The sequence below is a fragment of the Eucalyptus grandis genome, chromosome 4, assembly GCF_016545825.1.
Source record: "Eucalyptus grandis isolate ANBG69807.140 chromosome 4, ASM1654582v1, whole genome shotgun sequence".
In the NCBI taxonomy this organism is placed as follows: domain Eukaryota; kingdom Viridiplantae; phylum Streptophyta; class Magnoliopsida; order Myrtales; family Myrtaceae; genus Eucalyptus; species Eucalyptus grandis.
The window spans coordinates 8,224,785-8,252,079 of record NC_052615.1 but is presented as its reverse complement, the minus strand read 5'-3'; the positions used below and the strand labels follow the sequence as shown (position 1 = coordinate 8,252,079).

The window sequence follows — 27,295 nt, the reverse complement described above, 5'->3', positions numbered from 1 at the left end:
CGTTTTGCTTCTTTTGACAAGTCCTGAAAGCGAAAACAGCTACCTGGGTCTTGGCTTATCTGAGACCCACATTTTCTCTTGATCATGGTTGCAAAGAACTCCTTAATTTTCTTGATTTGTGCCTTGAGCTACTTCAGGATGCTTAGATTGGCTGAACCAAAGGTTTCTCCCCAAGAAGGTGAGTGCAAAATCTTCATTTTTATTTTTATTTTTATTTTGTCAACTTTGGAGCTAATTAAAAGTTTTGTGCCGAGTTTTTCTGAGCTTTGCCTTCTTAAGATGGTTTGGAGCAGCTAAGTTGGCTTTGCATCTGTCTTTGTTTATGGAATTTTGTGTTTTTCAGCCTTACTTTAGTGGGTTTGAAGCACAACGAGATCTGCTGTACAGTAACTTACAACAGAAATAAAAAGAACAGACAAAATCCAGTTCTCTCTTTCGTCACGTTGTCCACAATTCTTATTTTGCTTGCCGTTATGCTGATTCTGCTGTTTCTTGGATTGATCTTGGTTGGAGTGGTTTCTTCTCTTGGGTCTGCATAGCAGAATTACTAAACTTAGTCAGTTGGCCTGATTTTGCTAATGATATCAGGCAAATATCCTTAAATATTTGATTGGCTACTCAGGTTACTGCAATGACACTAATCTTTTTGCTTATTTTCTTCTTTACGTGGTTCTGAATGGGTTTCAGTGGACGCCCTTCAACAAATTGCTGCTAAACTGGGGGCCAAGTATTGGGAGTTTGATGGTGATTCTTGTGAAGTCGTAAAAGTTGGTGTAACAACAGAAATACCAAAAGGAGCCGAGAGTACCGTTGCTTGTGAATGCAACTTCCTAAATGATACCTCCTGTCATGTCGTAAGCATGTATATACTCCTCAGCTCGTTACTCAGATTTAATGCATAGTTTTGCACCTTGACTGGAGAAAATAATTCTTTTTTGTCTATCTATAATATACGGTCTCTTAAGCAGGGTTGATGTAACTTACAACAGTAAATAGTGTGAATATCTGGGGCTGCTTTGACAATGTTCAGATTCTTGGTTGCAAACACAAAATGAGAGGTGTTACATAGGCAGCTGAATAACATGCATTACATGACAAAACATGAAAAGGTTTGAGTCCACAATTTTTCTTGGGAAACAAGTTATTGCGAGACCTTGAAAGCTGAGACTGACTCAAATGAGAGCCTCACTATATACAGGTATGAGAAAAAAAGGACCTCGTTTCTGCAGCTGGAATTTTTTGATACGTGTAGACTAGGTAAAAATCTGTATAATTTGATTGAGTCAATTTCTGCAATTTTTCATAATATTCATCAGAAGGAACCAAGAAGATGCTGGCTCTCTTTTAAAAATATATAATATGTAGGATGTTTAGATTGTAATCATCTACCTAATATTCCCATGCTTATTGGACTGCCAGCCACTATTTAGTTCAAAATTCTTATACCATAATAACATCCAATTCCAAACATGACATTTTAGAAGATTATGTAGACACATAGTGAATTATCCTAGAATATGTTGAGTATTTTTTTAATTATACTCTTTTGTACTTCCTTTTAATTTTCATCCTAGTTGGTTAAAAAACATTAAATCCGGTCATTATAATTCCTTGTAACCTTTCAAAGAACAGCTTTTATGCAGCATTGGTGAGTATAGATGTGCTTTGCAAATTTAAAACAGTGTTTCATTGACTGCTTGTTGCATAGCCCTTAAGGACCTCTTTCTGTTGTTTGTCTGTGTAGAAATTGTTATCATTCATTGTGTGATGTTACTTGAGTTTGTCTAATTTTTGTTTTGATGCTTTGTAGAGCTCTCAAGGGCTTTAGTCTCCCTGGGATCCTTCCCCCTGAACTTGCTAAGCTTCCTCACCTTAGAGAAATGTGAGACCTTAATTAAACACTATCATATTTCTTGAAGATATAAGCTAATATATGGACATGGAATACTTATTTGAAATCCTACTTTGTGGATAAATACTATCTTATTCTTGTAGTGACTTCGCTTATAACTACCTCTATGGGACAATACCTCAGGAGTGGGCTTCTATGCAGTTGACTTCAATGTAAGATCCTTCTAATAATTCTATCTTGTACTGGCATCTCATTAGGCTTGGTCTAAATAATGGAGTGATTGATGCAGCTCTGTCCCCGTGAATCGCTTATCTGGGGAAATTCCAAAGACTTTGGGCAATATCACCTCTCTCACATACCTGTGCGTTTTCGATATCTTTGTCTCTTTGCTTGCAAGTTTGCTTACAGCTGTGATAATGTCTATAGAATCTCTTGGTTGCCATGATTACTATTTGCGGTAAAGCTAGGACACTTACTATGCAATTTCCTTGTCTTAAGTTATGTTGGGTCATACTATTAGTGATTTTACTGGGGATTCTAAATCAGATGCCTTGAGGCCAACCAATTCTCTGGCAACGTTCCTCCTGAGCTCGAAAGTTTGATCAACCTACAATCTCTGTAAGATGCTGCATTATTTATTTATTGTCCACTTCTTCTGATTGCAAGTTTTGTATATATTAGATGTTGATGAGGGTCTATTCTTGGCTTATTATGCTGGCAGGATCCTATCCTCCAATCGGTTAACTGGAAACTTGCCAACTGGTTTGATAAATCTTACAGATTTGTACGATGTTGTCTTGTTCCTCCCATACAGATTATATATCTTAATTCAAATGTCTGATGACACATTTCAATTGCATAATGCAGGAGGATAAATGACAATAACTTCAGTGGCAGAATACCAGAGTTCATCAAGAACTGCATACAACTCAATAGATTGTAAGATCGTTTGAATTCTTTTAAGCTAGAGATGATGAATAAAAGCAAATACTACTCATTCCAAGCAAGTAACTATCATTTTTCATATTGTGATATGCAGAGAGATGATCGCAAGTGGGCTGAAGGGGCCTATTCCAACTGGTGTCTCACTTTTGAATAACATGGCCCACTTGTAAGCATACAGTATCCTGTTCATGATCCTGTGAAACTCATATTTGAAAATCTGACGTGCAGTTATCAAGTTGAGAAATTTAGAGCAAGTTCTTATATCTTTCTCAGGAGAATGAGTGACATAATCAGTCCCAGCCAGCTATTTCCTAATCTCAGTAATATGACCGGCCTCGTAACATTGTAGGTTTGATTCTTGTTTCACTCATTTCTCTACTAGGAGATCATTTTGTCAGATGTCACGGATGTTTGAGTAACCAATCTGTTACATTGTCAGGGTGCTAAGGAACTGTAACATATCTGGGGAGATTCCCTCTTACATTTGGAACTTCGAAGAACTAGAAGTTATGTAAGTATAACTGGTGTGAGTTATCGTCTGTAAAATTTCTTAGCTTGCTTTTTGCATCATGTACAGTACAAATCATGCTAATGTCCACATCACTCATTCTCAATTTTGAAAAGACTTTCTAACCATCTTCCATGATCTGAAAGATCCTTCAGAGAAGTCAGTACAATTTTTCATTGTTGCACAAAGGTACTGGTGAATCTTGTCTGGGTGCTCGAATGAACTTTGAAGTTTCTATGTTAGCCGCCGTATGAGAAACAGTAGATGCGCAAGTAGGAGTGTCAAAGTCATGCTGTGCAAGAGAGCTGAAAGTGCACAATGATAACATTGCATGATCACACGATATATTCTATTGATGGTGTTGCCTCGCATATGCCAGAAGTTAGGTTCAAAAATCGGTTGGGACTTTAACTTGTACTGATCTTTCTTTATGATAAAAAGAACAGTCAAATTGTTCAGCACTAATACAGAATTGCCTCCTGCTATGGTTGTCCACATTTTTTTTCTTCTGATCCACAATGGTGGACTGTCCTAAGCGCCTATAATTAGAGCCTTGAAAGTGGACATTTTTTTCCCACAACCAAGACATTGACTGCTGCCCCTTCTTACTTGTACTTTACAATTGGCAATCAGTGTGAGTTGCAATATTATAGATATGTATAATTCATAGCCTCAAAAGATTTGGTTCCACTCCTGATTAACGGCCACAAATGGTACTTGACTAACATCGCCAAGCCACTATGGCAATAAGCCATGCATCTTTTTTTTGTTTGTTTTTATGACTGGAGGACCAAACTGATGTTGTATGGAATTTGTGTATAAATTGGGAATATGTGATTCATACTAATCCAAAGTTCGTTTTTCAGTTGGTGACCAAATTTAACTATACAAGAAAGTTACTAATATGGGCAGGGGTTTTCTTGGTAGGATGTTTGGCATTAATTTCTGCATCCGGTCAAGTTTATGTTCTGTGCACAAGACTTAGAACTGGCTTTGTTATTTGAGATTTCTGTCTTCAGTTTTTGGAGTAACATTGCACATACAAGCACTCATATCCTTCATTTAACAGGGATCTCAGCTTCAACAGATTAGTTGGTGAAATTCCAGCAACAATAACTGCAAAAAGTGTGAGATTTATGTAAGTCTGTACCCTATCAATTGTATGAGATATAATGAAATGGGTGGTGACATGACCGTGAAAATGGAGATTTTTTATGGAAATCTTTCTTGATAGGATTGAATTAAAGGCTGAAAAATCGAGCCATGTGATCATCACATATATTGGTGTTTTTATTTTATGCGCTCTTAGAGGTAGAGGGAAGATATGAAGCCACGTTCTACAAAACCCAACATGCTTGTAGTAGCAGATGTTTCAACCTCAAATGGGGGCATTCAATCTGTAACTATGTCACACTATATATTCAGATGCGTAAATAAGTTTTGTTTTTCTCATTCATTTTGGTGCTCAATTTTTCTTCATGAATGCTAAAACACCAGATTTTGTTTTCGCCAGCTTTCTAATGGGCAATATTCTGAGTGGACAAGTACCAGACTCAATCTTGAAGGATGGAACCAGTGTGTATGTTTTCTTCTCATCGATGTTGATTTTACAAACTTACTTTCTGAAATTTTGGTGTGCCCTCTTTTGCTTATTTGGGTTACAATTACTGTCAAATCTTCACCTTAAGATAAAATCACTTGAATGTTTTTTGTAATGTGGATGCAGTGATCTTTCTTACAACAACTTTTCATGGCAAAGCTCCGACCAACGAGCTTGTCAGGACAACTTGTGAGGATTCTCGTGAATTTTGCCCAATAGGTCATAGTGTTATGTACTTAAGAAATCTGATAAGTCAGTTTTTCTTCATCTGTCAGGAACCTAAACTTGAACCTATACAGAAGCTCTTCACAAGAGAACAACTTGTAAGATTTCTTGGTTTTGTTTTCCCTTTACAATTCTTTTACTTGCTTTAGAGGTCTATCATTTATTATTTTGCTAGCTCTGTTCAAACTATTGTGTCCTCGATTCATTTTCAAAAGGCAGGAACACTTATCTTTAACTATCGGTTTATGTTTCTACTCTGCCGCAGAAGTAGAGCCATGCCATGCTTGGACAACTTCCGCTGTTCACGCTGTAAGTATTTTTCTGTGAGCTACAAAACATGTATTAGATACAATGCCTTTTTGTATTAAAACTTCCAATTGATATGTATATGAGTCAGTAACTGCCTTCTCAATTAAATGGTCTCATCAATGTTTCTCTATGGAAAATGAGAAGGTTTTATTTTTCGGTTCATGGATGGTGTCCCCTCATTATTTTGTTCCTAGGATGCAGAGCATTCTTTTTGTAAAATTTTGTGAGACCACTATCAACTATTCTAAAGTTTAAATTATTAAATGAAGGCCTGATTTAACAATGCTCAAACACTCCCCCTCTCTTGTAAGCTGGACTTTGGTCAACAACTTGAGCATGGAAATGTATAATAGGGAGGTGAATAAAGGCCTGATAAGATTTGTATGAAGGACCTTTTGCTCTGATATCATGTAAAATTTTTGTAAAACCACTGCTAACTATTTTGAAAGCTTAACCTATTAGATGAAGGTATGACTTAATATGCAAATATGCTAACACTTTTTCCCTGCTTTCTCATTTAAGGTTCATCCATTTATTTGCTGAAGTTTAAACTTGTCCTGACAGATTCGAGTTGCCGACATGTTAATTGTGGCGGACAAGATGCAAACATTAAAGAAAATAAACAGACTGTTCTGTATGAAGGAGATGGACAGGTGAGGGTGGTACTGCATTATACTCCTTTAATAGAAATCGGAATTGGGGGTTTAGTAGCACAGGTGACTTCATGGACGACAATGATTACCAAAATAAGCTATACACTGTAACTTTATCAGATGCAAACATGGATGTTAGCTATACAACAGCAAGAATCTCTCCGATTTCGCTTACCTACTTCTTTTATTGCTTAAGAAATGGACAATACACTGTACATTTACGGTTTGCAGAGATTCAGTTCACAACTGACAATGCATTTAATAGTCTCGGGAAGCGAATGTTCCATATATATATTCAGGTAGTTCCACATGTTACTGTTGCATCTTGTGCTTTATACATATTTGGAGTTGGGCATTCCTCTCAACATGCTACAATATCACAGGACAAATTAGTCCGGAAGGATTTCAATATCAAAGATGAGGCGGGTGGGGTTGAAAAACCTGTAGTGGAAATATTTAATGTCAACGTGACCAATAATATGCTGGAGGTCCGATTTTCTTGGGCTGGTAAAGGAACAACAAGAATTCCCCGTAGAAGTGTTTATGGTCCTCTAGTATCAGCAATTTCTGTTGTCTCTGGTGAGTGAATTGTTTATATCTTTTCTTTACGTATAATTGCACTAGAAGTCAGTAAATGTTTTGCACAAAATCTTTGCAATTTACAAAACCAGTGTAATTTTGCCTTTCCTTTCCTTTGATTGTTTAATATTAAAAGTCCAACTGCTTCATTATAATTTGGTCTCAATGAGTAAGAGAACTTATTGGGTGAGACATTACCCACCCCAACTTAGGGATAAATCAGTGTCCATTATATGCTCAGACTAATGGTAGTACTACTACCTTATTTATTTATTTTTTTTTATTTTAAGAATATGTCGCTGTAGCTTTTTCTTCGCAGGTCCAGTTTTAGTATGTGTAACTAGACCTTTCTAGTTGTTTGAGCCTCCAGCTTGCTTCATTTAAAGGTGGATTGAATACGTGTGGGAGGCATACTCTGGTCAAATTTTATGGGCATTTGGTTTTCTTCAAAAATATTATGCTTCTGCTTTTGCTGAATGCTTAAAGGATGAAGTACACTTCATTTTGCTGGCTTCTTATCATGCTGTCTCTATAATGATAAACATAGAAAAAATTTCAATATTCACCTTAGTTTAGTCAAATTGCTACAGTATAACATGCTGAAAAAGTGCACCTGCTGCTCTCCTCTATGTCAAGAGTAGATCTCATTCTTTTCTTCTCTCCTTGTTGAAAGCTGAAAACAGATGAAGTGTTTTGTTTAAATTTGCATTCACTGCCACATGGATGAGGACATGACCTGGTACATTTTAGGATCATGCTTGAAACAGAGTGAATTTTACTAGTCTTGCAGTTTTGTGCATACGATAATTTTTATGTGGTATGAAACCATATAAAGACATGGATATAAACAAAATGCTTTCTTGTTCTTTCAATTGAGTGCAGAAAGTACCTAAGGAGGATTTGTTTAAACCTATATTATTTGTTAAATAAGATCATGCATTACATGATGTTGGTTTTCAAAAGCAAAATAGAAGGATTTCTTTCCTTCATTCACAGTATAAACTAGAGCTTGTACTTTTCCTTTGATGTTTTCCTTAGTGCTTTGTTCAGAAGTAGTATTATCTTTTGAGTTGTTTCATTGGGCAGGTTTTGAAGCTTGCTCTAGTCATGGAAAAGGAGAACTAATTCTATCTTCATAGGAGTTGGAGTCTCGTGCTTTGTTTTCTTCATGCTGTGCATCCTTTGGTGGAAAGGGTACTTGACTGGGAAAAGGGGGAGAAGAAAATCTGCAGGTTGTACCATGAATCCCTCCCTTTCAATGTGGATCATATGTATACAAGTTCAGATGAAATCCTTTTTTCAGGGCCATATATATATATATGTCTATCATTCACACATCAAAAGAGAAACAGAAACACAGAGGCGCATTTATTCATGAATGTTCCTTTCTACATTTTTGTTCACTTTGATTCCTTCATTCTTTATTTTGCTCCTCCTCAAGAAGCAAGGTTTTCTCGATGTGTTAAGCAACACACACACACACACACACACACACACACACACACACACACACACACACATATATATATATTTTTTTTTTTAATAAGAAAAAGGTTCTTCAGTTGGAAAACTATGGTTATACATCTTAGTCTGCATTGCTGCAAGAGTTTCCTTTGGGCATTGGAGAACTATTTCCCACTGATTTTTTAAAATCCTTGTCCAGATGATAACAAAGGATTGGATCTGCAAATACGGACTTATTCTTTGCATCAAATTAAAGCAGCAACTAATGATTTCGATCCTGCTTCTAAGATTGGAGAGGGTGGCTTTGGTCCTGTATACAAGGTATAAAAGTGCTATTCGTATGTCGACAATAACAAAGTTCCCACTTAGTTTGCTTTGGAAGAAACTGTGAGTTATTGTGGTGTGCAGGGTCAATTACCTGATGGTACTTTGGTAGCAGTTAAACAGCTCTCATCCAGATCGAAGCAAGGGAATCGTGAATTTTTGAATGAGATAGGCATGATTTCTTGTTTACAACACCCTAACCTTGTCAAGCTTCATGGCTGTTGCATTGAAGGGGATCAACTGTTGCTGGTCTATGAGTATATGGAGAATAATAGTCTTTTCCATGCTATGTTTGGTGAGTCTAGGAATTTTTCAATTGTAGTTCTTGCTAAATTCTCATGCCATGTCATCAAATTTGGGTGTATAAACAGTGAATGGGTATTTTGTAGGTCCACAGAACCATCAGCTTCAACTTGACTGGCCTACAAGGCTTCAAATCTGCATTGGAGTGGCTAAAGGTCTGGCATTTCTTCACGAAGAATCCAGACTTAGAATTATTCATCGAGATATTAAAGCTACTAATGTGCTGCTGGATCAAGATTTAAACCCCAAAATATCTGACTTTGGATTGGCTAGGCTCGATGAAGAGGAAAAGACTCATATTAACACCAGGGTTGCCGGAACAATGTGAGTCGCCATGTCTCTGTGAGATTATCACAAAAACCATATTTTGACTTGTTCTTATATGTATGATGTTGATGTCTGATGGAAATTTTAACCTAGAACTTATATCCTTATTTGCAGGGGATACATGGCACCTGAATATGCCCTATGGGGATACCTCACCTATAAAGCAGATGTGTACAGCTTTGGAGTTCTTGTATTGGAAATTGTTAGTGGTCAAAGCAACAATAGTTTTGTGCCAAGTGATGAGTGCATTTGCCTCTTGGATTGGGTAAGTTCTTCTCATTTTTAACTGTGACCGGTGCTCTATATGATGAACAATCTAATGAGATGGCATGGTATGATGAGATTCATGGGAAGAACATTTACTCACTTCAAGAAAATCTTCACTTTTAAATTATCTCGGTTTCAGTACTAGAAATTTTTAGGCATTTACATCATTGAATTTAATAAAGGTGCTTGTCATATTAGAAAATGTCCTGAAACATAGTATGGTGATCCATTTATTCGATGCTGACGATATTAATGCTATGATTGCAGGCCTGTCAATTACAACAATCTGGCAACTTGATGGGACTAGTGGATGAGAAGTTGAAGCCTGAGATTGATCGAGAAGAGGCAGAAATGGTTATCAAAGTAGTTCTACTTTGCACCAATGCATCACCATCGCTAAGACCAACAATGTCTGAGGTGGTGAACATGCTCGAAGGAAGGGCAACTATTCCAGATTCAATCCCAACACCAGGCAACTACACCGAAGACCTGAGGTTCAAGGCTCTGAGAGACCTTGACCGTCACACGAAGGGTCGAAGCATGGGTGGAAGCCATTCGGGGAACACGCCATCAGGGAGCATGACTGCAGTATACACTTCTGGTTCGACTTCGGCTTTTACCCACGATGAATGTGTGGAAATTAATCCAGAGTCAAGACTGTATTTAGCATAAGTGTATGTTTTCTTAGATTTAGCAATTTTGCAGCTGCATCAACGAAGCTCGTGGTGCTTGTACAAATCTTATGCACGGCTCGTTGGTGATGCATAGAAGGATGCATCATCTGTACAATATTATTCTTTACCGATTTTACTAGTAATAGTAGTCAAAAGATGTTTTTCTCTCGCCTCACCTTTTCCTTATCTCACTGCGGTCGTTCTTATCATGATTACTATCATGTAAACATGTTCCGTTCAGTTGTGTAGAATTTATTAATGGAACGATCTTCGGTTAGTCCTCTTTTATCTCCAAACCTATTTGGATTGGCTTTTTATTCTCTTTAAATTTAGCGCCTCATGCAATTAGACATTTTATTAAGAACAGTACCCTAATTTTTTTGAAACATACAAATAGTGTTGTATAAATCAAGGTGTAAAATATTTCGTAACTCCTTTTTTAAATCAAAGTTTGAGTGATATTTTAAGTTTTGACAAGGAAAGTCAGTACTAGTTTCCAATGGTGGTGCATTTCCAATGGTGGTGCATGCATCTTATTTTGTCTAAGGAAAACATACTTTAGGTATTTTAATTTCTTAGTGATTGACTTGACCCCGGAGAGTGATGACATGCGTTGCGTTGATGATCCTTGTTGGTGGCGGTAGTGCTGACCAACAATATAAGGAGTTCCAAATCATTAATCATTGTCTAGAAGCTCATCTTTCATCCGAAAGACGATTTTTTTGACCGGTTTTCCTCAACTAATTCGCGCACCGAGAAGATGGGGAAGGTTTGAACTGCTTTGGAGACGGCATTTCTTGATTGTAAAGCAAGATTGGTTGTCTTGCATGCATATTCTGAATGGAGCTTGCAAAATTACACGAGAGACGCACCATGTACGACAATATAACGTGACGAAACAAAAGTGGAGAAAAGGTAAAAGAAAGGTTGAAAGAACCGGAAGAGAGTAGAAACATTTGCCCAACATTCAAAGCCGGATCTTGTTGAACTTTTCTCAGTCCACTCGTGTAGGCGTCCTGCCAAGAAAGCTGCAGTATTTTGACTTTTGTTGTTTCGGTGCCGAACGAGGATGAAACAGCACCGCTTCCTTGATTTCTTTCCTCTCGTTCTTTAATTCTTTTTCTTTTTGCCTTAAGAAGACCAGTCAACCCAGAATCCTTCATTCTCAAGGGTACGCGGTTTTCGAGTTGTTGGAGTCAAAAGACACCCTTGGAACGAACAAAGCAAGGGCACAAGAAACCAGCACCGAGAGCTGAGCTGCGGAGTCCAATCTGTAAAGCCCACCACAACCCACCAAAAGCGAATTCACCCTTCTTTCGCAGCAGCACCGGGAGATTCCTCATGCGATTTAACACGCGGTTCTTGTCATCCCCATTATCCCCGCATCGTCAGCAGAGCATCGTTTCTTGGTTTGTTTTGGATCAATGAAAGATCCTGACTCCATGGACAGCTTGAGCTTGAGCCCAGATGATGCTTTGACCGCCACCCTCTTCAATTCTGTCCAAGCTCTGGGCAGAGGATTTGATGTCACGTCTGATATTAGGCTCCTCTATTGCAAGGGTGCTCCTGGGTCGAGGGTTGTGGTTCTTGACGATGATCATGTGAGGGATCTTGAGGTGTCTGATGGCGTCGTCCTGCCCGGTGTGTCCGTTGATATTGAGTGCTCGGAGGGGAGAGGGAAGATTGACAGGACTCCTGTCCGTAGCTTCCATGAGGTGAGAGTTCTTGATCTTGAATCCTGGGCCATGCTCTTTCTTTTCTTTTCTTGATTTGTGGATTGTTTTTGGGATGCACTTGTCGGCATATCATATTTTGCTTGTTGATGGCTTTGTGGGCGTTGGGATTTCGTTGTGGCATGCTTTAACTTTTGGTTTTGAAGCTGCATCTAGGACATAATGGATATGCAGAACTTTGTCAGTTCCAAATTAGCTTCTATATATGCGCACAAAAAGTTGGCAAGTCTTGCTTAGTATTATCCATTTATCCATGTTCATAGGAGAATCTGCGGTTTGCTTCTTTGGTTGTTCTGATTTGACCTGAAGAGAACAACCACTTGCACTTGCTGCAGTTTTATGTTTATGTGGAGGGAGAATGAAAACTGACATTCCATTTAGCAATGTGAAGGACATGTGTCTTTGTACTTCAAGCTAATGGTACAATGAGCGCTGCCATCTTCTAAGGTTACATAGCTTGCTCAAGTTGCCTACATGTTTTTTTATTCAGTAATGGTACCCCTCTGGTTTCCTGGTAAAAAAGAAAATTAAGATAGATCTATTGAACTAATGCTGAGTCCTTGGTGGTCGGGGAACTCGTGCAGCTTATATGTTTGACAATAATTCTCTTCCAGTCTTTAGTTATGTGAAATCAGGGATTGTTGAGATTGACAGCATGTGGGAAGTTATATCCAAATCTCACCAGAGCAGATCCTCAAGTAGTTGAGCTGAGACTTCACTAACCATTTGGGAAGATAGTAAAAATTAAGTCAAGTTGAAGGAGCTCTTGGAGGGCTAATGACCTAAGAGCATCTTGAGTGAGATGAGAATAATTAAGATTGAGATAAGAAGAGAATGGATGAGAAGGAGAACGAAGAAGAAATAGTGAGTTGAGAGAAAATATTGCTTCTTTATTTCATTCGTTGAGGAAAATAGAAAGAGAAATGAGCTTATATCTGCTCTCACAACTTCCCCACTGACAAGCCACACACATGACAATAGCATAATAAGCAATACAAATCCAATTACATTGTAATAGCAATTTTGCTAATACTCTCTAACTAACAGCCAAATGACAACCATCATTGTACCCTCTTGTATGATTTATTCACTCGTATTGCTTTGGGGATATGACAGGTTGCAGTAGCTGGTCAGAAAATTTTGCCTTGCCATCTCATTCTCAATGCAGATTTACTTAGAGTTAAGGTGTTTTGTCGCATTCAACTTGACTATTTACTAAAGGAGAGTATTTTTTCCGGTTGGGGGAATAAAGTTGACCGAAAAATGAGAATACGCAAACTTTGTAAGCACCAGAACTTGGCTGCAGTTGGAGGGAGCAGTTATAACTGAAACTGTTTCATACAGTATTTTACATCACTGTCCTTTTGTTGAGGTCAATTCACTTACTGTGGGGGTAATTTGGGAATTTAAATTAAAAGGGTGAGATAAAGAGCAAAATGTTAAAGCAGTTCTTTTGACCTGATAACTAGTAGAGTTTAGTTTAAGTTTCATCTTCTTTAGGTTTCTAAATTTGTTGAACCTGGACAGCGAGGTCATGATCATGGAAGGGTGGATTGTGAACTAAATTCTGGCTTTGTTTGTACCGTGATGCACAGGGTAATAGGTACTAAAATCTTGCGCATGAGATTACTGCATGGAAAAGGTTAGCTGTCTTAAGTGCTTCTGCCTTTTTCTCTTTGCATGTCAGTGTGTCAGTAAGAATAGTGCTAGGTATGTGGAGACCGGTTTTAAAAAATGGTTTACTAAGTAATGTGCCAAATCCTTATGGGGTGTTGAATGTGGCCTAGTGGTTAAAAGACTTCCTACAGTGTAACACGTTACTTTGTAAGCCTCTATGTATACTGGTGTTAGTACACCTTGCTTTATTCACATTAGTAATTACTGGAAACATAGGGTGATATTGGCTGAATGCCTTCCAGATAAGGTAATCTGGGTTTCAACATCCATGACAATAATTGATTGTATTGTCAAATCTGTAGATTATTAACTTTTTAGATGGTAATTTTTAGTGTTGATCATTTCATACAAAATTTTGCTCTAGCCAGAAAGGGCAGGAGAAGACGTAAAAGATGTGAAATGAGACAATAAGTAAAGATTTTGAGCATTTAGAGTTTCAAAAGACTTGATAAAGAGTCGAGTGCACTAGTGAAAGGATCATATGGTGATTCCAGTTAGTGGGATAAGGTTTCTTCTGTTGTTTTTTGCTGCTTTCCAGTTATGCAGTTTCAAGTTTCAACTTCCTTCTTGTTCCAAGGTTTATCTGGTTTAGTACATCCCCAGATCATCCAATTGATTTCACTTGGAACTTGTTTAGCTTGTTGCTTTCTCTGCACTGGCAAGGATAAGATGATGAAAGCTCTGTTCCTAAGAATGAGCCTCCATTGTACACCTCACCTTTTGATTTTCTTTACCTCTACATGATTTTAATTTAATAAATTACATGGGAAATGTACAATCTGGTGAACTGTGGCATACTTTTCTTAGCAACCATGAACTATCTAAATTGACGTGTTTAATTTTGAGAGCCATTACAAGCTTATTTTCTGCGATACTTCTTGTGCAGTGCCTTCACAATAACATGCATGGTATTATCGAAAGTGTTCAGGTCAAGACCTGCATAACTTGGTTATAATAGGCTAGGAGACTAGAGTAGCTGTTTAACCATTGAGACAGTAGAAGTGAGATGAAGGAGAGAAAAATTGGGGTTAGCGTGTGCTTGCATTAAAAGCAATATTACATATATTCATTGGCACTAGATAACCCTTGAAAATCCATATAACAAAGATCATGATGGAAATCCATATGGCAATTGTACCTGAATGTGTGGATAGAGTAATATACACATAAAAAGTTCCACTTGAATCAACTATGTTCTACATGCGAAATTCTATTTATTCAGCCATAAGGCGATATGTTACTGGAAAAGAAAGGGCAGGAATAGACGCATAAGAAGGGATACCGTGATTTATGTTAAGTATGAAGCTAGGACACTAGGAGGAAGGATATTAAAGACGGGTTTTCTACCCATCTCTCATTTCCAATAAAAAACTCAGTACCCTTTAATACACTCAACAAAGCTATCCATGTGATGTGGACTTATGATGCTATAACTAATGCTTTGGGTAATTGAGGAAATTCTTTCAAATTTGGTGCTATTTTTAATCAGTCCACTTTATTATAATTTGGTTATTTTTCCATTTGAAAAGGTTAAAATTTTAATTGGCTCTGTGACTTATCCGTCAATTGGCTTTCTGTTCGTGTTTTCATTGGGCAGTATGAGGTGACTCAATTGAATCATTATAAAAGTAACAAAAATGGATCAAAATATGATTTATCAATCTCTTCTGAAAATCTGTACAAAGATTGATGATAAATATAAGTCACTTACTCCAAACACTTCTGATATAAAGCTCTCCAAGAGCCACCTCTTTGAGGCAGGGAAATCTTTTCTCTTTCTTATCTTTTTCCTTGGCAACTTGCATGATGCTGTATATGCCATATAAGGCCAGATAAGGCCAGATAAGGCCAGACAAGAATTGCCGACTTCTCACTCTTAAGTGCATATAACACAAATCATTTTGGTCTTTCTTGCATCATGAATGAACTTGCTGTCCACATATCATTTCTTGTGGATGGTCTTGATTCTTTTTGGGATGATGACTATGATTGGTGGTTTCACTAAGACTATTACTGTCAAAATTTCAGATGGCCGAATATTTTAATGAACAATCAGGTATATCAGGATCAACACCCCTAGGAAGCTTCAATGCCATGTTCAATTTTACTGGCTCTTGGCAAGTTGATGCAGCAACTACAAAGTCACTTTCTATGGTTGGGTACTTCATTCCCCTGTTTGAGGTTAAATTGAGAAAGCTTAAGTTAGTTTTACGGGAAGAAATCAAGCATGCTGTTCCCTACTCATGGGATCCTGCTTCTTTGGCAAGGTAATCATTCATAAGCAATCTTGCATGTACATTCTGGGCCAATCTACTATATATTCTTGGTGCTTCTCACTTACGCACTTCAAACCGTATCTTGATCTTTATCACAGTAATTAACAACTCCAAATTAGTTTATGCCAATTCCATACCCTCTGGTATCAGTGCATTATGAAGTTTTAGTTCCGCCTTAGTGCATCCATCTTTATATGCAGAAATAATTCTCTGATTCATCTTCTAACATTGAATACCGATATGGAGTTTTCCAAATCAGCTATATCTTGAAGCTTTAGATACTTAGTATCTTTTCTTGCCATGCCTTCCATGACATCTAAGGTCCTCCGCCTTTCTAGCACAAATCTCTGTTCCTAATCACTTGGCCTGAGTGGAGCATTAGAAGGTCTTCGTTCAAGGTGACCAAGGCATCTCAAACAAGCTTTTTCCATCTTATCTTTAATTGCGTTAAATTTAAGTTTATTGTGCCTTTAGAACATTCATTATGAGAAACTTGTAAACAACAGAATGCTTTTTCCTCCCTATTTAAAGATATTCCTAAGAACACCTTGAGTTAGTTGGGAAGAATCGAGCCATATTTTATCTTTTAACTTTATCCGTTCAAAAGTAGCATTATATTTAAAACTAGTGGATGCCTCATTACATCATGTGATGAGGCTTTACTCAATACATCATGAGTTTGGCTTATATGTTGACTATTCTAATATTAATACTTAGACAGTTTAAATTTTGGGTGGGGAAATGCTGAACTTCCCTGGTGTCCCCTTGTATCCGGATCTGCTACTTCTATTGATGTATTTGCATGAAGACACAGGAGCAATTCAAATTAGCCACCAACTTCCTCACCCTTTGTTTTTGTTTTCATCTTCAGCTTTATTGAGAACTTTGGTACCCATATTGTTACTTCTGCAACTGTTGGTGGGAGAGATGTAGTTTATATCAGGCAGCATCAATCATCTTCTTTGTCAACATCAGACATTGAAAGTTATGTAAATGACATTGAGAGTCATCGGTTTCAAGAATCCAGGAATCAACCAAATGCAGGCCTCCCAAAATACAAAGACAAGGTTAGTATCAGAATGTTGCTTACTCCAAAAATTCCCCCTCTACATTGTAGAAATTTTCCTTATAAACTTGCAATAGTCCAACAGTGGAGAAAGTTACTATGACCTTCATTTATCTTTCACTCCTGAAAACCATATCCAAATTCTGTCATGTGATATTCTCCTCATTTTGGAAGCACTAATCATGTAAGACTCACATTTATTTGCTGCAGGATGTCACAGTAATATTTAGGAGGCGAGGCGGTGATGATCTTGAGCAGAATCAGGCTAAGTGGGCCAACACTGTAAGATTAGCACCAGACGTGATTAACATGACATTTACACCCATTGTTTCACTTCTCGAAGGAGTGCCTGGGATAAAGCACTTGGCCCGTGCTATAGACTTATATTTGGAATGTGAGTGTTCATTTTCCTATAACTGTTTGTAAACTTGGGTGCTTGGTAAAGGCAATGCGTTTTGGGGTTTTATTTAGCTCAGTGTATTTGCTATATGGATCCATAGATCTTTAATTGGCTGATCTTTGGTTTTATTATGAAGATTATTGATGTTCGAACTTTTAGATGAGCAACATGATTTGAAGTAGATTTTAGTATAACACCTATTTCTGAGGATTGGTGGAGTCTCCTGTACACGTGTATAAACCCAGATCAGAACTAGATCACCAACTTGTTAAGCTTCCGAGGTTCTGTTTTTTTCCCTATTGTAATTACTTAAAATGAGTGATTTCTAACTTGATGCATATATGGTAATTTAAATCAGCCTTAATTTCTGGATGAATTCTGTCCAGTTAATTTCAGCCCTATTAATTTGCATTTCTGATTTGTGGCAGAAACTTAAAAACTTCCTTGAAATGGTTGTATTTGTACAAGTTTGTGATTAGATATGTTAGGAGACTAATGAATTGCTTCTTTTTGTGTGGAGATGAGAATGTCTGCATCTGATTTTACTTTAGATAATCAAATGTGTGCAACTTGTTTGCTGTTCCAACCAGATAAACCTCCGATCGAAGATTTACAGTATTTTTTGGATTTTCAAATTGCTCGTGTCTGGGCTCCAGAACAGAAGAATCTTCAAAGGAAAGAGCCCGTCTGTCCATCCCTCCAGTTCAGCTTGATGGGTCCCAAGCTATACATTAGTCCAGATCAGGTACGATACAATCTTCTCGAGCAGGAAATATTACAAAAGCAGATAATATAGGAAGATACTTTATGTTACAACAAAAAAAGGGCAATAAAAGTGAAGGATTACTTATTTGGCTATCTCGGAAGACGAACTTTATCCTGCGTCTCCTTGAAGTCCACTAACTACACTTGCCCAGAAAAGAGCAAAATAAATGAGCGTTCAGGTTCATCACTGTCTAGCTGGAATCTTTTAATGTTTAGTTTCACAGCATACCTACTTGTTAAACTGAAAAAAGATAAGCAAGCAGAGAAGCTGTCCAAATCGAAAGAAGTGCATATCAAATGTACCAATACCGTACTAAAATATATCTATTTGCAATCATGACCTTTGATGAATCCATTCATTCAAACCCAGTGATATTTCCGTGTTGCTGAATAAATTGCTAGAATTGCATATTTCTATCGGATTTGTTAATTTTTCAGTCAGATGATCTTTCTTTTTGTTCTTTTTCAGGTGACAGTTGGTCGTAAGCCTGTGACAGGGTTGAGACTTACAATTGAGGGGAGCAAGCAAAACCGGCTCGCTATCCATTTGCAACACCTGGTTTCTCTCCCCAAAGTTCTCCAACCCCATTGGGATGTGCACATGGCGATTGGTGCTCCCAAGTGGCAAGGCCCTGAAGAGCAGGACAGCCGTTGGTTCGAGCCAATCAAGTGGAAGAACTTTTCCCATGTCAGCACCGCACCAATAGAGCACACAGAGACCAACATCGGCGATCTCTCGGGGGTCCACATTGTCACGGGGGCTCAGCTCGGTGTTTGGGACTTTGGATCCAAGAATGTACTGCACCTTAAACTCCTCTTTTCCAAGGTCCCAGGTTGTACAATAAGGCGGTCTGTTTGGGATCACAACCCCGCGAATGCATCTTCGCTTAAGAGTGATGGCGCCTCCTCATCAGCATCTACGAATAAGACATCCAGTGACAAAAAGGAAGACAGTTCAAATAAACCTGGAAAACTGGTGAAGATTGTGGACATGACGGAAATGTCCAAGGGCCCACAAGATATTCCAGGTCATTGGTTGGTTACGGGGGCAAAACTAGGGGTTGACAAAGGAAAGATCATCTTACGCATAAAGTACTCGCTGTTGAACTACTGATTCGTCGTGTACTACTCGGTAGATTGATTTTTTTTTTTTTTTGGGTGGTGTTTAGCTTAGAAAAATGCATTCTTTGCACAGGTGATCGCCTTGAATTGTTCTGTACATTCTTCTTTTGTATGCCCTTTTTCTGGTCATCTATTGATGATGTGGTATTATTGACCTTATGTTTTGATTATTGGTGAATCAACCTTGTGGCTACTGGATAATAACACTGCTGTGTAAAAGTGGTTCACTTCATTATGAAGAACGAACTCGTGATTGTTTCCTGAATAGTCGTTGTCCTTCTGTAGTCTACTTCTACGACTAGCAGTTTATTTGGTTTTGGTCCCAGTTTCGCAAGTTCGATTAGATTGAAAGGGAAAAAAGGGGGAAAAACAGAAAAAAGAATTGAGCAGCGTAAGAGTGAATACGGCGGAATAGTCGGTCTTGTCGGATTCACCGAGCCTCTTTCTGTGCTCCTTGTTTGTGAATTGTCTTGGGGCTACCATGTTGTACTCAATGCGGAATGGACTTCTTCTCGTGAGCGTTTTGTTTGAGCCAATTGCTTTGCAGCCACTGCATACGAAATTTCTATTCAATGGAACTATCATTAGGCCTTTATCATTGAGAAGCTTTTGGAGGGTCAATTTATTTTCTTGTGTTACTGACAAACGCAAGCCAACATTTCCATCTTCGAAGACAGCTCCCTGGGAAGACCATTTCAGCAGAAGCACAGAGGCGGGAACATTCCAAGCTGAAATTATGCGATATGGACATCCTCCCATCCGTTTGAGCTACAACTTTTAGCAAGAATGCCGGCGTACGATTCGCCTTCACTGGACCCCCCCTATCTTGAGCTGTCGTCACTGCCATCGCAACCTTGACATGAATTTTTCAAAATGGTAATTAGAGCGTCAGATATTGCCACATATTACGTAAGACTCGAGTGGAACTTTTTTCCTTTGGTCTGGAATAGAAACTTAAACTAGTTGAAAGATGGTGGCGATAATGATATACTGTGAAAATTCGCCTACCCTTTTTCCCCTTTCAAACTCCATAGATCAACGAATTCCATCTCTGTTACACTAGGATGATCAATATGTCTGATCTTAATCTCGACTGTGAATAATCGATGAGACCTATCATATGAATTATCTGCATCAACGCTCCCCCACATGTCCACTTAGAGCTTGACCTAACCAATCCATGAAGGATTCAAGATTCGATTCGAGAAGTCCCATTTTTTATGCTGTCATGAACTGGGAGCAAGCATTGGTTGATCCAGACGCTCACACTCAGCCCCAGAATCTGCATGACTGGGTAATTTGCTGTGTTTAAGGAAGAAGACAGAGGAAGCATCATGCTTACACAATGTCTCTTTATAAATTGGAGCATTTTTATGCAGTTAAGAGCAGAAAGGGTCCCTTCCTTTTCTCTGTGTCGTTTTTGCTAAAGACACTAATCACGACCGAGTCCAATGAGATTCTCCTCCATGTTCGGCAGCAACAGCATCAAGAAGAAGATGCAATCATAAGCAGACAACAAAGTAGCTATTCCTAGAGGCAAAGAAGTGCTCATGGCATCTCATGGGTACTAATATAAATACAAACTAGCAAAGGCCTAAACTTAAAATTCTACCAAGAGAATCACTGACCAGTGACTACCCTTTTGAACTTCAAGAACCAAATGGACCTCGAAACAGTGGTCTGATTATTTTCCATTCCAATTTATTGCGTTCCTTAATAATTTTGCTTTTCCTGCTGAGTGTGAGATGTTCTGTTTGCAGGACAAGCCGGAGCTCGTCCAAGGAAAGGTGGACTGGAAGGGAAGAACAGCTCTGAAGCATAAACATGGAGGAATGCGAATTGGTTTGCTTATTCTTGGTATGGCATCATATTTACCCGATCTAATGATTCAACCGAGTTGAATGCATAGTCTTTAGCTCAATGAATACAGTTCAAAGTCAGGTAAAAGTTACAGAGACCTGCAAGAGGGAGAAAAAAATGTTGAACCATGACGTTATGCTGTGATTATACTGTGAACTATGCTAGGCATGACTATACGAACATATCTAATTTGTGTTATTGAGATGTTTCTTGAACTGTTCATGTTCCAATGATTTAATTCTATTGTTGCAGCCACATTTGGGTTTGAGCAGATGGCGACCATTGCACTGGCTGTGAACTTGGTGACATACTTCAATGGGGTCTTGCACTATGACATTGCCGATGCTGCCAATGAGCTCACCAACTTCTTGGGCTCTTCCAACATTCTTTCCATTGTCATGGCTGCCTTAGCAGACATATACATTGGCAGATTTAATGCCACTCTCCTTTCTGGCTGCGTTGAATTCTTGGTATAAATTTCACAGGCATCTAATTCTCCTGAATGTGTGGCAAGCTAATGAACCACGTATCATAAATTATGAAGATCATCTTCTTCTTTTGTTCTGTTCAGGCACTGGCATTACTAACTGTACAAGCTCACTATCCTGGGCTTCGTCCACCAACATGCAATATCTTCGATCCTACTTCCCGATGCGAAAAAGTTGGGGGTGGAAATGCTGCCCTCTTCTTCATTGCGTTGTACCTGTTGGCCGCTGGTTCAGCAGGAATCAAAGCTGCTTTGCCAACCCATGGAGCTGACCAGTTTGACGAGAAGGACCCTAGGGAAGTGGGGGACATGTCGAGCTTCTTCAACTTCCTGTTGCTAATAGTGTGTCTTGGTGGCGCAGCTAGTTTGACACTCATCGTGTGGATCCAAGACAATAAAGGATGGGACTGGGGCTTCGGGATATCTACTATAGCCATGTTCTTGGGCGTGGTGTCATTCACATTAGGATTGCCGTGGCACCGGATACAGCCCATTCAAGGAACCAGTGCAATTGTCGAAATCTTCCAGGTCTATCAAAGTTCCCTAATTGGCTTTTTCCTAACCTATTGTCTGCAGCATCCCAAAACAGAAAAATGTTCAGGGCTCAAATTGTGGTTGCTCTCGCCAATGTCTCTCAGGTATTTGTTGTTGCAATTCGCAACAGAAAACTTCCCTCCCTGAGGGCCCAGTGGAGCTGTATGAGATTGACAGAGATGCAGAAGCTGCTGGAGATAAAGAATTTCTACCTCACAGAGATACTTTCAGGTGGCTGCCTATTACTTTCCCTATCAGAAAAAAGAACATTTATTCAAGTCTACAATCTCCTGACAAATTGTATCAATGGAATCTCAGGTTCCTAGACAAGGCGGCTGTGAAGGAAACACCAACGCTGCCTCACAGGCAATCCGAATCTCCAAACCCAAGGAAGCTGTGCCGGATGACCCAAGTGGAGAACGCAAAAATTGTGCTCGGCATGGTTCCAATCTTCTGCTGCACCATAATCATGACCCTTTGCCTGGCTCAGCTCCAGACCTTCTCCATCCAACAGGGCCTGACGATGGATACGAGCATAGGTTCGTTCAAGATCCCACCCGCCTCGCTCCCCATTGTCCCGGTTTCCTTCCTCATCATCATAGTCCCTGTCTACGACCGGCTGATAGTCCCGTTCGCCAGGAAAATCACTGGCCACCCAACAGGCATAACCCACCTGCAGAGAATAGGCGTTGGGCTTGTTCTATCATCGCTCTCGATGGCAATGGCTGCGATCATGGAGGTGAAGCGGAAAAAGGTGGCCCGCGACCATGGCATGCTTGATGCGATGCCTGTTGCTCAGCCACTGCCCATCAGCGTGTTCTGGCTCTCCTTCCAGTACTTCATCTTTGGGATCGCTGACATGTTCACGTACATCGGGCTCCTCGAGTTTTTCTACTCTGAGGCGCCAAAGGGGCTCAAGTCGCTCTCGACCTGCTTCCTGTGGTGCTCCATGGCGCTTGGGTATTTCTTCAGCAGCATATTGGTCAAGATTGTGAACAAGGCAACGAAGGGCGTGACCAGGAGTGGTGGTTGGCTTGCAGGGAACAACATCAACAGGAACCATTTGAATCTGTTCTATCTGCTGCTCTCGATCCTGAGCATTAGCAACTTCCTCGTGTACCTGGTTGCTGCTAGGAGGTACAAGTACAGGCCTCGGATAGTGCCTGCCGTCACCAACTAGATGAACCAAGTTAGAAAGACAACAATTCATCGAAATTTGCGTTGGTAAGTGACTGTCCTGTTGTATTTTTAAATTTCATGTGTTCTGTTGGTTTGTGTGTGTTTCTTCTGGCAAAAACGAAAGTGAGCGGTGCAAATTGATGAAGCTGATTTTTTCATCTTCGAACATATGGAAGACAATTGCACTTTTCTCATTAATGGTCTCGGTGTGAGATAGGCAATGTTTTGACTTTTCCAGTTGCATCTAGGCAAAGTTCCTTGATTGAAGGTGTTTTCAACTGAAGAATATAGTGTAATAAACCAAAATTTTTAAATAAACAGAAGAAAAGGAAAGAAGAGGAAGTGCAGAGGTTTGCAGCTCCACGTCCTGCGGTCGTCAGCCCAAAATTGCATTGCCACGGGGCCGCCGGGCCGCCGGACTCTGGCTAAGCCTCACTGGGGCTGCTCGGCTCCAGGCAAGGCATCGCCGAGATTGTAGCACCTAGGCAAGATCCATGTCTCGCTTAAATCGCGTGAGGTCTAGCTTGCCATCTCTCTGGTGTCTCGATCACCAACTCGCGCAGCCTCTCTGCCGAGCGAGTTGCCATCGGCGACTTTCTCATCGTTGGGACCTAGATCTTGTCGAACCCGACCTATTGGGTTGGATCATGTCGGGGCTGCGTGACCCCCGCGAAGCTTCGCCAATGCTGAACTTGAAAAGTTGATAGTTTAACGAGGGCAAAGTTCATGTGAAAAGAAATTCATTAACCCCTCTATCTAATGCTCCAAAGCCGAAGCATGATTAGATCTCTGTTAGGCTGTGGGTTTTGCCAAGGCAATTTTTCACTCAAATTGGTCCAAAAAGTATTTACCAAACACCACCACTTTCATTCAAGGGATCTTAGTGAGATTGCTAGGAGTGATTTTAGTGTCGGATAGAAGGAGGAGATCTGTAATATGTGAATACTTTAAAAAGACTACTAATCAAGAAAAGATTGTGCGGCTCATATTAACTATGATAGTGGTGAAGGGACAAGTTCGATGCATCATCATTCGGCTAGGTGTAAGGAATACTAATATGCAAATGTCGAGAAATGGCAAAAAATTGCCTTGGGTCAACCTATTGTAGTTCATCTGGTCCATGGAATTTTAACCAAGATGCTAGTAAAAAAAAATTAGCAACCAACCACCCGCCGTGGTGGCTCCGCTGGATAAAGCCCTATTGATCCTTGCCTCAAGGTGAGGGGTTCGAAATCCAGCGGAAGCGCTTGGTGCCTTAATCGCTTGCACGGGGTGGTGATTCCAAGGTTTGCTCACCGGCTGCCGGCTGTACGGGTTTCTTGGGTCATCAAAAAAATAAATAAATTAGCAACCATGTTTATATTTTATGAATTGTCTTTCAAGTTTGTAGAACATCAGGTTATTGACAATATATGAATAAAATCCAGTCAAACTTCTTAATCCCATAGCCCAATACGTTGGGACTTGATGGTTGTGAGCCATACATAGAGGAAAGAAGTAAGTTGAACAAATATTTCTCCGGGAAATTTCCTAGTGTCAATTGGCACATGGACTTCTTGTCAAAATTTGAGCTGTATATGTCTCACTACTCATTTTGTTGGTGTCAATTAAAAGTTGTTGAAAAAAATATCAATATTTTGTCAAATCCGAAATCATTATGCTCAGATAATATGAAAAGAAGTTGAGAAATGTTTGATTGATTGGGAGATTCAAAGCATTCTTTCTATCACCGTGATAATCTGAACTTAAATAATTGAAAAAGAGACTTTTAAGTCTTGTCATTTTCATTTTCTCAATTGAGGTGGACTTAGAAGAAATCAAAATCTTTGAGTTTGGTGAAAAAAAATATTGATGTAGAATACTTATACCTTTCTATATTTTAATGGCTACATTAGTTCTCATTTTCATCTTAAATTTAATGTAGAGTTGTCAACTACAGTCATGGAGCCAAACTCAATATTGATTTCTCTTAATGATTGATGAAGTTGGAGATTGGTAGTTGTTTAACCAATTTTTTTTTTGTTCTTATTGTGAGTTTACTTCTTCATATTGTGCATTAAAAGTATTTAAAGATTGTTGTCTTATTCATTTTCTTTTGGCACCTTAGTTGAGCAAAGATTGATCGTTTGCTTTTAATTTCTCCCCTTTCTTTGTCGTCTTGAGTACAAAGTTCGTGTTTTTGGACAATGCTAAAACAAATTTGTAGTTCGACTTGTTTAAGGACATGAATACGTTTGGGATGCCTGTAGAATGTGATATTTGTAGCTTTTGAGACAAATAAGTGCTTTTCTTTTTAATTGTCCTCCTAAGATTTTTAGTTATGTTATAAGTAAGAATATTTTACTTGCGTTATTTTTTTTTTAAGTACTATACAATCATGTTTAAATTTTACGAGTGCCTTTGGTTTTCTTTATTCTTGTTGTGTAGGTTAGATTAAGTTATTCAGGTTTCATCTGCTAGTCAATACATCAACAATTATGGTTTATGAAAATCCAAGCGTCTCATTTTTTTTTCTTTTTAGCAGCGCTATTTTCATTTGTGAATCAATATACTCAAATTATGGATATAAACTTGTAATAGTAAGAACAAAAAAAAAAAAAAAAACAAGTGGAAAACTTGAAAACTTGACCAGGACCAACTCGACCTATGTTTTTGGTTCAGGTCATTGCGGTTCAAACACATCTCTTATGGTTCGGATCAGGTTGCTAGAATCCCAACCCGACTAAAACCACATTTGACTAGAGCCAAAAACATGGGTCAGGTCAATTTTCCCTCCTTTTTTAATTTTTGTTCATGCTATTACAAGCTAATATCCAAAATTTGATGTGCTAATTCATGAATAAAAATAGCACTACCCATACAAAGAAGACGATTGGCATTTTCACAAAATTACTGATAAATGAAACCTGAATAACTTTATCTAATCATTTATATCAAGAACAAAGAAAACCAAAAGTGTCAGTAAAATTTAAGTATAATTGTAAAACACTCTTGAAAAAAAAAAACACGCAAGTAAAATTTTCTTGCTTTTGAGATGACAAACAATAAAAAAAATAAAACCATTTCCTTGTCTCAAAAGCTACAAACATTATGGCCCCGTTTGGTTCGGCTTTAGGGAATGTCCTTGGGGAAATACAAAGGCCTTTAGTCTAAAGGGGTTTGGCGAAATGCAAATACTGTTTGGTAAACTAAAATTAAAAAGATGCCTTGAAATGTAACCTGGGGAAAATGCTGTTTGGTAAACACATACATTTGAAAAGTCCTTTCATGTGCCAATTTTAAAATTTTGCAACTTTAATTTGTTTAAAATCAAAAACAAAAATTAGTGGCCTTTTTTTTTTTTTTTTTTGTCTTCCCTACTCTATTCCTATTCTACACTCACTAACTTTTGCCCCGCTCTTGCAGGGCATGGGAGAAAACTCCCGAAACTTACGCGTCCCCACCCCATCCCCCTAAGAAGATGGGGATTTGAACCTCACCTCCCCTTCCATGTTGGAAGGGTGGCCAATGGAGCAATCCCGGTGGTTTAGTGGCCTTAATTTATATATATATATATATATATATATATATATATATATTTCAAGTTGAGAATAATGTATAAGAGACATTACAAATGTTTTTAACTATTTATTAAATTCATAGCTATTTTATCACGTAAATGTGCCATGTCAGGGAATGCATTATCATTTGAAGCATTTGTCCCCTCATTTACAACATCATGGTTGACTGAATATCCATACTCGGGATCCAAATCTGCTGTTTCAAAATCCATATCAGTTACGGCATTTTTTAAAAAATTCTGGCAAATGATATCTAACTTCTCTATATGGCCCCAAATAACTCGTGAGATTTGGATATCCGACATCTACTAAATAATATTTACCTACACAAATATAATATAAATTTAATTAACATATGCCACAAATATATATATGGATGTACATAAACCATTAATTAACCAACCTGGAGGTGGATTGGGAAATTGTGCATCACCTCTTCCAATGGCATTATAGATACACGAGTATCATGAGCTTGTCTTTCCCAACGGCACTAACGTAAATGAATTCCATATTAAAATTACATATGGCCAACACATTTTGAGTAGTCTTTCCTTTTCGACTAATAAAACAAATTTGATCATACACCGGTATCATTGCTGGGATATG

At 38.6% G+C, this 27,295-nt stretch overlaps 2 protein-coding genes and 1 pseudogene across 2 annotated transcripts; all 3 read left to right on the top strand.

Moving 5' to 3' along the window:
- Nucleotides 1-4: 4 nt before the first annotated feature.
- Nucleotides 5-10,307, top strand: LOC104440860 (probable LRR receptor-like serine/threonine-protein kinase RFK1). The gene is given in 25 exon segments (XM_039311118.1): nucleotides 5-178; nucleotides 688-862; nucleotides 1,811-1,882; nucleotides 1,996-2,064; nucleotides 2,142-2,213; nucleotides 2,399-2,470; nucleotides 2,574-2,636; nucleotides 2,720-2,791; nucleotides 2,892-2,963; nucleotides 3,071-3,142; nucleotides 3,237-3,308; nucleotides 4,375-4,443; nucleotides 4,819-4,884; nucleotides 5,032-5,094; nucleotides 5,181-5,228; nucleotides 5,396-5,439; nucleotides 6,004-6,093; nucleotides 6,096-6,391; nucleotides 6,476-6,671; nucleotides 7,811-7,903; nucleotides 8,335-8,456; nucleotides 8,544-8,754; nucleotides 8,849-9,086; nucleotides 9,204-9,354; nucleotides 9,624-10,307. Coding segments are annotated over 25 exon segments (2,997 nt in total). The 5' UTR covers nucleotides 5-84; the 3' UTR covers nucleotides 10,029-10,307.
- Nucleotides 10,308-10,964: 657 nt separating this feature from the next.
- Nucleotides 10,965-19,334, top strand: LOC104440857 (MACPF domain-containing protein CAD1). Its single transcript, XM_010053838.3, has 6 exons — nucleotides 10,965-11,745; nucleotides 15,469-15,707; nucleotides 16,588-16,783; nucleotides 16,993-17,176; nucleotides 17,773-17,927; nucleotides 18,417-19,334. Exons 1-6 carry the CDS (start codon nucleotides 11,455-11,457, stop codon nucleotides 19,059-19,061), a joined length of 1,710 nt encoding a protein of 569 aa, XP_010052140.2. The 5' UTR covers nucleotides 10,965-11,454; the 3' UTR covers nucleotides 19,062-19,334.
- Nucleotides 19,335-20,297: 963 nt separating this feature from the next.
- Nucleotides 20,298-23,174, top strand: LOC104442585 (annotated as a pseudogene).
- The last annotated feature ends 4,121 nt before the right edge of the window (nucleotides 23,175-27,295 follow it).